At 43.5% G+C, this 15,294-nt stretch overlaps 1 protein-coding gene and 1 long non-coding RNA gene across 2 annotated transcripts in view; one reads left to right on the forward strand and one right to left on the reverse strand.

Annotated features, from left to right (window-relative positions):
• The window catches only part of LOC124883931, a 26,692-nt gene extending 14,860 nt beyond the window's left edge, over positions 1–11,832 (reverse strand). Inside the window, exons 1-3 of the long non-coding RNA XR_007042356.1 lie at positions 11,722–11,832; positions 6,169–6,280; positions 3,495–3,656 (exon numbers count right to left, since the gene is read on the reverse strand). This is a non-coding gene — a long non-coding RNA (uncharacterized LOC124883931). The remainder of the gene's footprint in view (positions 1–3,494; positions 3,657–6,168; positions 6,281–11,721) is intronic.
• Positions 11,802–15,276, forward strand: rnf7 (ring finger protein 7). The gene is made up of 3 exons (XM_047391420.1): positions 11,802–12,054; positions 12,164–12,211; positions 14,817–15,276. The coding sequence occupies exons 1-3, from the start codon at positions 11,889–11,891 to the stop codon at positions 14,933–14,935; spliced, it is 333 nt and encodes a 110-aa protein (XP_047247376.1). The 5' UTR covers positions 11,802–11,888; the 3' UTR covers positions 14,936–15,276.
• Positions 15,277–15,294: the final 18 nt, after the last annotated feature.

A 15,294-nucleotide genomic window follows, 5' to 3' on the forward strand; every position in this document is an offset into this window, starting at 1 on the left:
AACATGCGGCCGAAGGTCTGATGATACGACAACAAAGTAGATAATTGACCTCCTGCCTAGGGTGTCCTGGTACCAAGTGCACTGATGGACACCCTTATGTTTGAACATGGTGTTCATTATGGACAATCCGTGACTAGCACAGAAGTCCAATAACAAAACACCGCTCAGATTCAGATCGGGGAGGCCATTCCTCCCGATCACGCCTCTCCAGGTGTCACTGTCGTTTCCCACGTGGGCGTTGAATTCCCCTAGCAGAATAATGGAGTCCCCGGGAGGGGCACTATCCAGCACCCCCGACAGGGACGCCAAGAAGGCTGGGTACTCCGCACTACCACTCGGCCTGTAGGCTGAAAGGATTGTCAGAGACCTCTCCCTGACCCAAAGGCACAGGGATGCGACCCTCTCATCCACCGGGGTAAACCCCAACAGTAGACGGCTGAGCTGGGGGGCGACAAGCAAACCCACCCCAGCCCGCCGCCTCTCCCCGTGGGCCACTCCAGAGTAGAAGAGAGTCCCTCACGGTTCCCCCTGCAGGTGGTGGGCCCACTGGGGGATGGTCTCGCGTCCCTCGTTCGGGCTTGGCCCGGCTGGGTCCCGCGAGGAGCAACCCATCCACCAGGCGCTCTCCGACGAGTCCCGACCCCAAGCCTGGATCCAGGGTGGGATCCCGGCTCCACCGTACCGGGCGACGTCACGTGCCTCGATTTCGTAGTCGTCATGAGGGGTTCTTGAACCGCTCTTTGTCTGACCCGTCACCTAGAGCCTGTTGGCCATGGGAGACCCTACCAGGGGCATTTAAGCCCCAGACAACATAGCCTCTAGGATCATTCGAGCACTCAAACCCCTCCACCACGTTAAGGTGGTGGTTCAAGGAGGGGCTTTTAATAAAACTGTCTGAGCTAACAACCTGCAGGGGTCAGATGAGAAAACTTTATGCTGTTGCAACTGACTGCAGAAGTGTAACTTTTTTAAAGTATTTACAATAACTCCAGAGACATAACCAGTCACATTCAGGCTCTCTGTACAGGTTGTTGTATAGGCTCCCAGCACAACCAGCAGCAGAGACAGACTGAGCATGCTCAGTACCAGCCACAGAGCTCTCCTGACCCTCAACATCACCTCTGCCACCCACAGAAGAGACAATAGACTTTGATCAGAATACCAGGATGAATAACACATGAGACTAATCCATCAACAATCACCCTAATTTACACAACTTGCATTAAAAAAAATATACTACACAGTACAGTATATTTAAAATACAATAATTTACTGTATGTAAAAAGGATCTTCTACTTTATGTTTAATGATGTTCTTATGTGGTCTTAATGCACTTTGTAGCATTTTGAAACATTGTTTTACAACTTCTATAGAGTTACAGTAAAGATATTTTTTTTCAATCATCTTTTTTTATATCTTAAGAAAACTGAATATTTTCTAAAGAAGACTAACTAGAATAAGCATCTCACTGTTAAAGGCCTCCACTAGTCTAGCAAATTATTTACATCCCTGTCTGTGGAAAACTATAAGTAACTATAAAACACTAAATACACCCTGATGAGAACATCTGGTCCCTAAAGGCGACTTCCGACAATCAGAATTATATGGAATGTTGCTTAATATCACAACTAAATGTGGTAAACAAAGTGTATCCAATTTCTTTGTAGAGTAGTCTTCAATAATACCTATCACTTACATCACTGTGTATGTTTTTTAATCCTTAAACTTTATAATTTTCGAAAGCACTGGTTTAGGCACTGTTTTCTTAAAATTCATGCCCAGTTTTCGCTTAAATTAAGGTCCGGACTCTGACTAGGTTTTTGCAACACTTTCATTCTGTCCTTTCCAACCATTGTGTAGTGGATCTCCTGCTGTAATTTGGTACCAAGGTCTTGTTGTGGTCAACCCAAGACTGCAAGGTGTTCAGGTACTCTAGCTGCAAAACAAGCTTCAATATTACACCCTCCTCAATGTTCTTAACAGATGGTATGAGGTGTTTGTGATTAAAGGTTGTGTTTGGTTTTCTTCAAACTGGGTACTGTTCATCATGGCCATAAATATATAAATCTGTTTTGGTCCTATCCAGAAGTTGCGTGGTGTGGTACTTTTAAAAGGGGAGGGAAGCAGCTTTCTCCTGAAATTATTTCAAACATGCTATACTTGTTCAGTCTTTATCTCCATTATTGCATCAAAGTTACTCAAAGATGACTTATGTAGTATTTTCCACAATCTGTGCAAACACTTGGCAGCCTTCCCTCATTCTATGTTTTTTTACAGCCACATCTGGAAACATCTTAGCAGTTTTGTTGCATAAGCATTTGATTACATCATAGACAGTTGAAACACAGATTTGAAGATGATTACATCCAATCTTATAACCTTTGGAAGAAATGACCTCCCTAATGTTCTCAGGCACCTCTCTTATATTTTCGCTGTATGGAAAAAAAGAACTAGAAACAATTTACATTGCTATACAGTTAATCTGCTTTTCATTATATAATTTCAGAGGATGTAAGTAAAGGAAAACAATCAGCTAGTTGCCCATATTTTAACAATAAGCCTCTAATTTGGTTGATTAAATTTGCAACAAATTACTACATATGATGCAAAACTACTGCATTTTTTTACTTATTCAACAGGTTTCAGTTGGCAAGAAACCCCAAAATGAAAGATCTTAACCATTTTTGTTAAATATATTCATAATAAGTCTAAACAATTACTGAAAAATAATCGTACACACATAATTTCACTTTGTTTTATATATCATGTGTGCAGCCTATCAGGGCAAGAAATTGGGCTTTTTGGGATAAAACAACTTACAGAACGTGAAAGTGCAAAACTACAAACATATCCAATGTCATGTTAAACTTTGTATGTGTTGCAGAGCTTTTTAAAATAAATAATAACTCAGTCATAACAAAAAAACTGTAAATTTTTAAGTAGACATTTATTCTCCTATAAAATGTTAATGAAACAAAACAGTTAAAATAGTTTATAGACAGCTATTGTAGCAATGTGGATTATATGATCAACTGATTTTGACTGTACTGAGATCATATTGTACTACATGTTATTGGATCTGAATGTGACTATGACTCTATTTACTTGGTCTGAACTGAATTTGGACCAAATTGGATTCTATATAACTTCAAATGAATCGAATATGTTCATAAACTACCTTGAGATGACATCTGTTAAATTTTGGGGTTATATAAATAAACTACATAACAGTGAAATACAAAGCATATAAGGACAATATGCAGTTTGCTTCACATTTAATACCATTCAGAATGGATAGCTTGGTTAACATCTAAAATAGTTTTACCATTTATTACTGACAAATAAGATCTCAGACTGCCATACTGTCATTAAGATTGTAAAGTTAAAGTTTGAATAGCAGAACAACTTAAAAAATATCTTCGACATATTAGTTCACATTTCAGCAGCTGAAAATATATTAAAGTCATCCCTTGAAAGAATTCCTATGAAGTTACCTGTTGCTCGGTTCATTGTGTTCTCCTCCTTGCCCACAGGTCTTTGGGTCCTAGCAGTCATATCAATGCCTTAAAGCCAGCCCAGAGTATTTCCCTGGGAGCTGCTATATCCCAATCCGCTAGCTGCAGCTTTGGCGAGAACCTTTAAAAGCCTTCCGTGTCCTGAGAGACAGAGCGAACATTAAAGCTGTGGTTCCTCCAGCAGTGAGCTGCTTGCAGAGAGCTCCAGCCTCTGCTGTATTCAGGGGTAAAAAGAAACTTGAGACTTTTTTGCTCTTTTTTATCACTGCCATTCTGACATGCTCCAGATGGAAACCTTTGAAAAAAACTAGTATGAGACTGTATCCAATGGAACATCTTGAAGCTGGTTTTGCAGAGAACATTCACATTACATGAACTTTTATTACATCTTTTTTAACTCCTAATTTATCAGGATTTTGGATGTCTGTGTGAAAATGCTTTTGTATAAAAGTGTTTCAAATTAAATGACCCTACTAAAAGTTCTTAAGTCTTCAGGTTGTCCAATGGATGCGCTCCCACCTAGGTTATTTAAAGATGTACTTCCTAATTGGGGCCTTCTGTTCTTGTTGTTATTAACACTAGTCTGTCCTCATGTGTTGCTCTAAATGACTGGAAAAATGCATCCATTGATTAAAAAGCCTAGCCTGGATCCGACTGCACTGTCACATTTAAATGAATCTCTAAGCTGTCTTTTCTTTCGAAAATATTGGAGAAAATCATCTATATACAGTTGATGGACTTTTTAAAGGCTCATAACGTTCCTGGGGTCTTTCAGTCTGGTTTTAAGTCACTTCACAGCACTGCCCAGGGTTTTTAATGATATTCGTTAAGCTACTGACTCTGGAAATAGTGTGATTCTAGTTTTATTAGACTTAAGAGCTGCATTTGATACTGTGGATCACAACATTTTAATATCTTGTACAGAGCATTTTATCGGCATTCGAGGGACTGCCCTTGACTGGTTCAGGTCTGACTTGTCAGAAACGAGATTCTGTGTTAGCCTGGATGATTTGAATCTTTCTCCATTTCCTTATCCTTTGAGGTCCCACAAGGCTCAGTTCTTGGGCCTCTGCTTTTTTCGATGTGTCTGGTTCCCCTGGGATCCACATTTATTGAGCACAAATGTGCCTTTCAGTTTTATGCCGATGACTGCCAGGTTTATTATCCCCTTTAACGAAAGGACTCCCACTCCATGCAGTCATTGTTAAGAGTGCCTTAAAGATGTAAGGCCTGGATGACTCTTAACTTCCTCAATTTTAATGACAGAATGACAGAGGTTTTGCTTTTTACTCCCAGGGTCTCCAGTGTGTTGTCCTCTGTACGGCTTAGCCCTCTGGCTCAGTAGATAGTACAAGCTTACTGTCGCAAACCTTGGAGTGAAAATGGATAGTGATTTTAATCTTAACAGATCAGTCACATTTAAGACCAGATCAGTTGAGTGGTGAAATTCATTTTTTATCAACTGAGACAACTGGCAATCAGACTTTGAAACTGTAATCCATACATTTATCACAACACCTTGGTTATTGTAACTCTCTATACTATGGTTTCTCAAAGTATAGTATAGAAACACCATAGTATAGGGAGTTACAGTATATATACTATGGTGTCTCACAGACATCCCTGTCTCGTCTCCAGCTAGTGCAGAATGCAGCTGCACGTCTTGGTACATGAAAGAGAAAGCACATAGCCTCACTGCACTGGCTGCTTATTCATTTTGAGGGTTCATTTTAAGATTCTTTTATTTGTTTTTAAGTCCTTAAATCGTCTTGCCCCACCCTACATCTCTGACCTTTAACAACATAGCTCTTCCGTTCACTCAGGCCAACGGACCAGTTTCTCCTAGATGTGCCGAAGACGGAGCAGAAGCTCAGAGGGGACAGAACTTTTTCTGTGGTGGCTTCAAGGCTTGAGAACTCACTGCCAGTGCCCATCAGACAGTCATTTTAACTGTGTACATTGGCTTTAGATCCAGCATGAGAGAGCTCGTTTTACTTGTTCAAGTTGTTTTATAACATCTTTTAAATCTTATTATTTTTGTTGTATGGCATATACATGACACCTGTTGAGCACTTTAGTCAATTGTGCTGTTTTTAAAGTGCTTATCAAGTTGGCTTGGTTTGACTACAGGTGCATCTGAATAAACTAAATGCACCTCAATGTTTTTTCGTCCAGACTTTTCCTTCCAATATTCTTCCCATTATTGTGTTTGCATGAAGCACACCGGAAGCATCTTTATCAATGACCTTTTGTTGCTTACCCTCCTTATGGAGGATGTCAATGACGGTCTGCTGGACAACTGTTATGTAAGCAACACCATTATTTATATGTTGATGTTCTAGAGGATTCATCTCAATGCCAATAATCAATATTATCCAGCTGTTTTTTCTCAGATACACAGTAATACTTGTTTCTTGTTTGCTATATGCCTGTTTCCGAATCATTTTAGACATTTTTTGTAAGGGGTTTGGCCTTCAATCTACAACCATGGCCAAAAGTTTTTTTTTTGCAGTGACACAGATGTATTATTTCTGTGATATAAACATTTTTAGATTTGTTTCTATGTGTTTCTGTTGTTCGAAGGAAAATAAAATATGCTATAAAAGCCTTGGATTAACAAATTCATATCAAGTGAACCTGTCCTGAACCTTACCTTGTTAATGCTGGATAACAACTTCTGGGCCGAATCCTGGCTGATGGTGACCCATTCTTGTTTTTATGAGTGCTTGGAGTTTATCCCAGGTTCTTGCCCTCTGTTCATCTATCTGCTTTTTGAGAACCAATAGAGCAGATGAAAGGTTCGAGGTGGGGGATCCATGTAAAAAATCGCCATGTTATGATCTTTGATGAAGGGTAGATTATGGGAAGAAACCTGTGCCATCAGAAACTGAATTTGAATTGCTCAGACTGAATCTGTATTTGTGTAATTTGAAATGAAATGCATTGGTTTGAAAATGAATTTCACTAAACTGAAACTGAATTTATTTACTTAGAAAACTGCTTTGCTTTGTATTGAAAATTCAGTTTGATTACTTTCACTTTCAGGTCTGAAATTCAATTTCAGTTTCAAAATTCAGTTTTTTGTGTCACACATCCGGGTACTTGAAGCCAGAGATTAATCAAACACATATTTAATGATTCACGGATGTCATTCACTATTGCTGTGTCCAAATTAAGGCCTGGATTCTTGTGAAGGACGCATTTGTACAGAAATGTTGTGAATAAAATTGGATAAATTGCGCATTCTGTGAAACAACTGAACTTTTACAATGTTTTTAGACGAGAATGTAGTTATGTAAACCTAAAATATCTGATCAGTTTATCAAGATATGCTTAGTTGCACAAATGCGCCGACGTATTCATCCGCTGCCCCAGCAGCTGCTCGCCTCGCCAGCTGTCAGCACACCGGGTGGTTGAGGTGCGATAAACCCCGAGAGAACAGCTGACTCCCGACACATTGTTTTCAAAATCCTAATGGGTGAAAGTTAAACAGATATAATTCAGTCAGATGAAATCTAATGTTTGGTTTATTTATTATTATAATAATTATTATTATTATGCTCTGCAAATAAACTGATTTAAACTTTGTTCGTAAAGTTAATATGTTAGTGTTTAAGTTGTTGAAAGCTTTACAAATAAATCAAACAAATGGTATTTGTCATCAATGTATTTTATCTAGTGTTAGATGTTTACAACTACGAACACAAAAATTATTTTCAACATTTTAAATGGCTGAACAAGGTCATAAAACAATAACATTTTAAAACAAAACAGCATTATAAGCCATCAGCAATATGTAAAAGGGTAAATAAAAACCGTGTCGTTATTTACAGTAGAGACAGCGGTATTAACCTTCAGGCTCCATTTGTTCGGCTTCACAGCTCTGCGCTTCACGCTAACACAGTTGCTAGGCAACAGAAGTTACGCTAAGGCAAGGGCAAGAGAAACGCAGACCGACATAACACCGGCGGCACTATGCTAATCTGGCATGTTTAGCTAATAGCTACAGGTAGCATAAGTGTTACTGTTTGACCATCATTTGTTTACATGACGCTTCTTATAGATGCTCATTTGACTTGGTGGCAAGCTCATGTATGCTGCACTGATCCAGCTCAATATGCCGTAAAGGAAGTTTAAACTGATGTGAAACGTGAATCCATGAATCTGTGTTTGATTCATCTGTGGCCAACCTCAAGGACCCCGATGTTTTGGAACTGAAATTGAATTACAGACCTGAAAGTGAAAGCAGTCAAACTGAATTTGTAATACAACTAAATATTTTAAAAGCAAATGAATTCAGTTTCAAACCATTAAATTCAGTTTCAGTTTAGTAAAGTTCATTTTCAAACCAATGCATTTAATTTCAAATTACACAAATACAAATTTGTATTCATACTCGTCGACTTCCGCTTTATCCGGAACCGGGTCGCGGGGACAGCAGACTCAGCAGAGACGCCCAGACGTCCCTCTCCCCAGACACCTCCTCCAGTTCCTCCAGGGGGAGCCCAAGGCGTTCCCGAGGCCAGCCGAGAGATATAGTCCCTCCAGCGTGTCCTGGGCCGTCCCCTGGGCCTCCTCCCGGTGGGACGTGCCTGGAACACCTCCCGAGGAAGGCGTCCAGGAGGCATCCGGTATAAATGCCCGAGCCACCTCAACTGGCTCCTCTCAATGTGGAGAAGCAACGGCTCTACTCCGAGCCCCTCCCGGATGGCCGAGCTCCTCACCCTATCTCTAAGGGAGTGCCCGGCCACCCTACGGAGGAAGCTCATTTCCGCCGCTTGTATCCGGGATCTCGTTCTTTCGGTCATGACCCAAAGTTCATGGCCATAGGTGAGGATAGGAACGTAGACCGACCGGTAAATTCAGAGCTTCGCTTTTCGGCTCAGCTCTCTCTTCACCACAACGGACCGGCACAGCGCCCCCATTACTGTGGCAGCCGCACCGATCCGTCTGTCGATCTCCCGCTCCATTCTTCCCTCACTCGTGAACAAGACCCCGAGATACTTAAACTCCTCCACTTGAGGCAGGAACTCCCCTCCAACCTGAAGAGGACAAGCCGCCCTTTTCCGGTTGAGAACCATGGCCTCGGACTTGGAGGAGCTGATCTCCTCCCAGCGGCTTCACACTCGGTTGCGAACCGCCCCAGTGCATGCTGCAGGTCTTGGCTAGAGGGGGCCACCAGGACCACGTCATTTGCAAAAAGAAGAGACGAAATTCTCTGGTCCCCAAACCAGACCCCCTCCGGCCCTTGGCTGCACCTAGAAATCCTGTCCATAAAAGTTATGAACAGGACCGGTGACGAAGGGCAGCCCTGCTGGAGTCCAACATGCACCTGGAACAGGTCCGACTTAGTGCCGGCAATGCGAACCAAACTCCTGCTCCGCTTGTACAGAGACCGGATGGCCCCTAGTAAAGGGCCCCCAATTCCATACTCCTGGAGCACCCCCCACAGGGCATCACGAGGGACACAGTCGAATGCTTTCCAACCGGTCCACAAAACAGATGTGGACCGGTTGGGCAAACTCCCATGAACCCTCGAGTACCCTGTAGAGGGTATAGAGCTGGTCCAGTGTTCCACGGCCGGGAGGAAAACCACACTGCTCCTCCTGAAGCCGGGGTTCGACTATTGGCCGGACTCTCCTCTCCAATACCCTGGCGTAGGCCTTACCAGTGAGGCTGAGGAGTGTGATCCCCCTGTAGCTGGAACACACCTCCCGGTCACCCTTCTTATGTAGGGGGACCACCACCCCAGTCTGCCAATCCAAAGGCACTGTCCCCGGCCGCCACGCAATGTTGAAGAGGCATGTCAACCTTGACAGCCCCACAACATCCAAAGACTTAAGGTACTCAGGGCGGATCTCATCCAACCCCGAAGCCCTGCCACCGTGGAGCTTTTTAACCACCTTGATGGCAGGATTGAGGAGATCCTCGAAGTATTCCTTCCACCGGCCGATAATGTCCCCAGTCGAGGTCAGCAGCTCCCCACCACCACTGTAAACATTGTTGGCGAAGCACTGCTTCCCCCTCCTGAGGCGCCGGACGGTTTGCCAGAATCGCTTCGGGGCCAACCGGTAGTCCTGCTCCATGGCCTCACCGAACTCCTCCCAGGTCTGAGTTTTTGCCTCTGCCACCGCCCGGGCCGCGGCACGCTTGGCCCCACGGTACCCGTCAGCTGCCTCAGGAGTCCCACAAGCCAACCACAGCCAATAGGACTTCTTCTTCAGCTTGACAGCGTCCCTTACTGCCGGTGTCCACCACCGGGTTCGGGGATTGCCGCCGCGACAGGCACCGCAGACCTTATGGCCGCAGCTACGGGCAGCAGCATCGACAGTAGATGCGGAGAACATGGTCCACTCGGACTCTATGTCGCCAACATCCCTCGGAATCTGGTCAAAGCTCTCCCGGAGGTGAGAGTTGAATACATTCCTGGCCAAGGGATCCGCCAGACGTTCCCAGCAGACCCTCACTATGCGCTTGGGCCTGCCAAGTCTGTCTGGCTTTCTCCTCCCCCAGCGGATCCAACTCACCACCAGGTGGTGATCAGTGGACAGCTCAGCCCCTCTCTTCACCCGAGTGTCCAAAACATGCGGCCGAAGGTCTGATGATACGACAACAAAGTAGATCATTGACCTCCTGCCTAGGGTATCCTGGTGCCAAGTGCAGTGATGGACACCCTTATGTTTGAACATGGTGCTCGTTATGGACAATCCGTGACTAGCACAGAAGTCCAGTAACAAAACACACTGCTCGGATTCAGATCGGGGAAGCCATTCCTCCCGATCACGCCTCTCCAGGTGTCACTGTCGTTTCCCACGTGGGCGTTGAAGTCCCCCAGCAGAATAATTGAGTCCCCAGGAGGGGCACTATCCAGCACCCCCGACAGGGATGCCAAGAAGGCTGGGTACTCCGCACTACCGCTCGGCCTGTAGGCCGAGACGACAGTCAGAGACCTATCCCCAACCCGAAGGCGCAGGGATGCGACCCTCTCATTCACTGGGGTAAACCCCAACATGAGACAGCTGAGCTGGGGGGCAACAAGCAAACCCACCCCAGCCCGCCGCCTCTCCCCGCGGGCCACTCCAGAGTAGAAGAGAGTCCAGCCCCTCTCGAGGAGATGGGTTCCAGAGCCCACGCTGTGCGTGGAGGCGAGCCCTACTATTTCTAGTCGATATCTCTCGACCTCCAAGCTCAGGCTCCTTCCCCCCCAGCGAGGTGACATTCCACGTCCCTTGAGCCAGCCTAGGCATCCGGGGATCGGGCCGCCGAGGTCTCCATCTTCGTCCGCCGCCCAATCCTCTTTGCACTGGTCCCTCACGGTTCCCCCTGCAAGTGGTGGGCCCACTGGGGGATGGTCTCGCGTCTCTCGTTCAGGCTTGGCCCGGCCGGGTCTCGCGAGGAGCAACCCAGCCACCAGGCGTTCTCTGACGAGTCCCGACCCCAGGCCTGGCTCCAGGGTGGGACCCCGGCTCCACCGTACCGGGCGACGTCACGTGCCTCAATTTTGCAGTCGTCATGAGGGGTTCTTGAACCGCTCTTTGTCTGACCCGTCACCTAGAGCTTGTTGGCCATGGGAGACCCTACCACGGGCATTTAAGCCCCAGACAACATAGCCTCTAGGATCATTCGAGCACTCAAACCCCTCCACCACATTAAGGTGGTGGTTCAAGGAGGGGCAAATACAAATTCAGTCAGAGCAATTTAAATTCAATTTCTGATGGCACAAGTTTCTTCCCATAATATGTCTTGGTGACAACATAATTTTGACTCTGAAATATTAATAAAAAAAAATTTAACATTTCATTAATTAGAATATTAAACAACAAAAACTTTATTTATTTTATAAAACTCCCTTTGTTTTGTATATCTAATCTGTTTCACAATCCTCACACGTTTTTTTCCTTCCACTCAACTTTCCATTAATATGCTTGGATATGGCATGGCCATAATATATTTCTGTATTTAAAAAATCCGGTTTTAAAAGGCTAACGTGATATTCAAATATCCTGAGAGACTGAATTTAGTATTATTTTTTTTTTCAAAAGCAGCAAGTCACAATCATCAAAATCAATATAAATGATGGCTTGAAATATGTCATTCTCGGAGTAATCATTCAACAATATACAAGCTAATTGAATTGCTGAAACAAATTAACATTTTGCTTACGTAACAATTTTCTGAGATATTTCTTTATATCTAAGTTTTTCACCTTTTTTAAATGAAAAGATTTTGTTCAGAATAGCTGACGAACAGCTCCCTCTTCTGTCGCTATGGGAACAAGACTCTAGCTAACACAGTTAACATTAGCGCAGCTGTGACAGTCCTTCCATTTTGTATAGCTAAGCTAACGCTAGCTTGTACCGTTTTGCGGCAGATATGGATGACGGTGACGAGCCGGGTTTAGTCCTGTCGCACAGCACCTCTTCGGGCTCTAAGTCGGGTGGAGACAAGATGTTTTCCCTTAAGAAGTGGAATGCGGTAGCCATGTGGAGCTGGGACGTTGAGTGCGATACTTGTGCCATTTGTCGGGTACAAGTGATGGGTGAGTTTGGAGGAGTTTTTAGCTCAGCTCCGACACACGGCTAATGAAGCTAACAGGTTTTGTAACAGTACAAATTAAGCAGTAACTTGGTTCGCTTAACGTTTTACAGACGCTTGCCTTCGATGCCAGGCTGAGAATAAACAAGAGGACTGTGTTGGTAAGAACAAAACATTTAACAGCGGTAGTACTTTGTTTAATCAAACAAGCTAGCTTTGGCTAATTAGTGGGAGCTGTCAGGGAAAACAACATTACGCCTGCTAATTACACAAACGCATTTAATATCCCGTTTGAACAGATTCATAGAAAGGCTTTTAATTTTTTTATGAGCCATAGCAGCATATGGTATTCCAGATGCTAAGATACTAAGACACATTTAGTCATTTTACTTTTAAATATGTCTTAAAGTTTGTATATTTATTGCTACAGCACCATCCCTGTTTGAAAACCCCTTGGGTTTAATGCTCGAAAAATCCGATTTTCCCCAAGACGTATTCAACATAATTTTTATAATCTTCTATTTCGTTTTTAAATAAATGACAGTTAATAGAGTTGTGGTAGTCGTTTATTCTGCCAAATGTAGGGTTGCATGATATCAGAAAAACACCATACCATTTCTATCCAGCTACTCCTGCCAAAAAATGGCTGCTACAGACTCACTATGTATACTTAATTACAAAAATGGATGAGTTGACACAGTGTCCTGGATATAGAAAGTAGATAAAAAATTGGCTGACTTAAGTTTCTGCTCCATAAGAAACTAACCACACAACAGGAAAGGCTGAGTTGTTTATTGGTTCACTGAGATTAAACAGGTGTTGAATCAACCCAGCAAGTGATTTATTTTTTAGTTCAGCAATATTTACATATCAATTCGCCAAAGGCTGTACCATGCACTGCCTTGTAAAGGTTTTCTGATCACAAAGTTTTTTCACCATCTCTTTGTGCAAATTTTACTGCAGAGTCCATTTGGGGGAATTAGCGATGTCGTACTTTATGTTAAAATCATTTGAGAATTCACAAACTTGTAAAACAAAAAAATTTTTTATAAAAATCTTTGTTTTTTTTTTCCTCCCTGATGTACAGTACAGACCAAAAGTTTGGACACACCTTCTCAGTCAAAGAGTTTTCTTTATTTTCATGACTATGAATATTGTAGCTTCACACTGAAGGCATCAAAACTATGAATTAACACATGTGGAATTATATACTGAACAAAAAAGTGTGAAACAACTGAAAATAGGTCTTATATTCTAGGTTCTTCAAAGTAGCCACCTTTTGCTTTGATTACTGCTCCGCACACTCTTGGTATTCTGCTGATGAGCTTCAAGAGGTAGTCACCTGAAATGGTTTTCACTTCACAGGTGTGCCCTGTCAGGTTTAATAAGTGGGATTTCAAGCCTTATAAATGGGATTGGGACCATCAGTTGTGTTGTGCAGGAGGTGGATACAGTACACAGCTGATAGTCCTACTGAATAGACTGTTAGAATTTGTAAAGAGAAATGAGTGGCCATCATTACTTTAAGAAATGAAGGTCAGTCAGTCCGAACAATTGGGAAAACTTTGAAAGTGTCCCCCAAGTCACAAAAACCATCAAGCGCTACAAAGAAACTGGCTCACATGAGGACCGCCCCAGGAAAGGAAGACCAAGAGTCACCTCTGCTGCGGACGATAAGTTCATCCAAGTCACCAGCCTCAGAAATCGCAGGTTAACAGCAGCTCAGATTAGAGAACAGGTCAATGCCACACAGAGTTCTAGCAGCAGACACATCTCTAGAACAACTGTTAAGAGGAGACTGTGTGAATCAAGCCTTCATGGTAAAATAGCTGCTAAGAAACCACTGCTGAGGACAGGCAACAAGCAGAAGAGACTTGTTTGGGCTAAAGAACACAAGGAATGGACATTAGACCAGTGGAAATCTGTGCTTTGGTCTGATGAGTCCAAGTTTGAGATCTTTGGTTCCAACCACCGTGTCTTTGTGCGGCGCAGAAGAGGTGAACGGATGGACTCTACATGCCTGGTTCCCACCGTGAAGCATGGAGGAGGAGGTGTGATGGTGTGGGGGTGCTTTGCTGGTGACACTGTTGGGGATTTATTCAAAATTGAAGGCATGCTGAACCAGCATGGCTACCACAGCATCTTGCAGTGGCATGCTATTCCATCCGGTTTGCGTTTAGTTGGACCATCATTTATTTTTCAACAGGACAATGACCCCAAACACACCTCCAGGCTGTGTAAGGGCTATTTGACCAAGAAGGAGAGTGATGGGGTGCTGCGCCAGATGACCTGGCCTCCACAGTCACTGGACCTGAACCCAATCGAGATGGTTTGGGGTGAGCTGGACCGCAGAGTGAAGGCAAAAGGGCCAACAAGTGCTAAGCATCTCTGGGAACTCCTTCAAGACTGTTGGAAAATAATTTCAGGTGACTACCTCTTGAAGCTCATCAACAGAATGCCAAGAGTGTGGAGCAGTAATCAAAGCAAAAGGTGGCTACTTTGAAGAACCTAGAATATAAGACATATTTTCAGTTGTTTCACACTTTTTTGTTCAGTATATAATTCCACATGTGTTAATTCATAGTTTTGATGCCTTCAGTGTGAAGCTACAATATTCATAGTCATGAAAATAAAGAAAACTCTTTGAATGAGAAGGTGTGTCCAAACTTTGGTCTATACTGTATATTCTGTAAAAACCTTGTCCTGCTTAGTCTCTCTTGCATTGTCTCTGAATTCAGCTGGTAATTTATGTTCTCTGTCTTTCAGTTGTATGGGGAGAGTGCAACCACTCCTTCCATAACTGCTGCATGTCACTTTGGGTGAAACAGAACAACCGCTGTCCCCTCTGCCAGCAGGACTGGGTGGTTCAGAGAATTGGCAAATAAGCACAGCTTCCAGGTGGATTGTGCGCGAATGCACCAGAGAATGGTGGCAGACTTCTCAGTGATCCTGCAGTATGTCCTCTACTGTCCTAACCTCTACAAGTGCATGTTTCCATAATACCTGGTATCAAAGGAGGACAATGGACACAGTTAGAGCTGCACAGATTTTGTGGCTGAAGGGGTCACGAACGGACGAATAAAGTGCATTGGACCGTCATGTTTGCTTTACAAAATTTCTGTTGTGGTGTTTGGCATATCTTGAAAATGTGAGTTTCTTTTTTAACATAAAGAATTATGAATAGCTGTGATTCAGACACTCAAAATAAAATTCCTATCAAAAAGTGTCAAGTGTGAAAAATATT

This window comes from Girardinichthys multiradiatus, chromosome 18 (genome assembly GCF_021462225.1).
Source record: "Girardinichthys multiradiatus isolate DD_20200921_A chromosome 18, DD_fGirMul_XY1, whole genome shotgun sequence".
NCBI lineage: Eukaryota > Metazoa > Chordata > Actinopteri > Cyprinodontiformes > Goodeidae > Girardinichthys > Girardinichthys multiradiatus.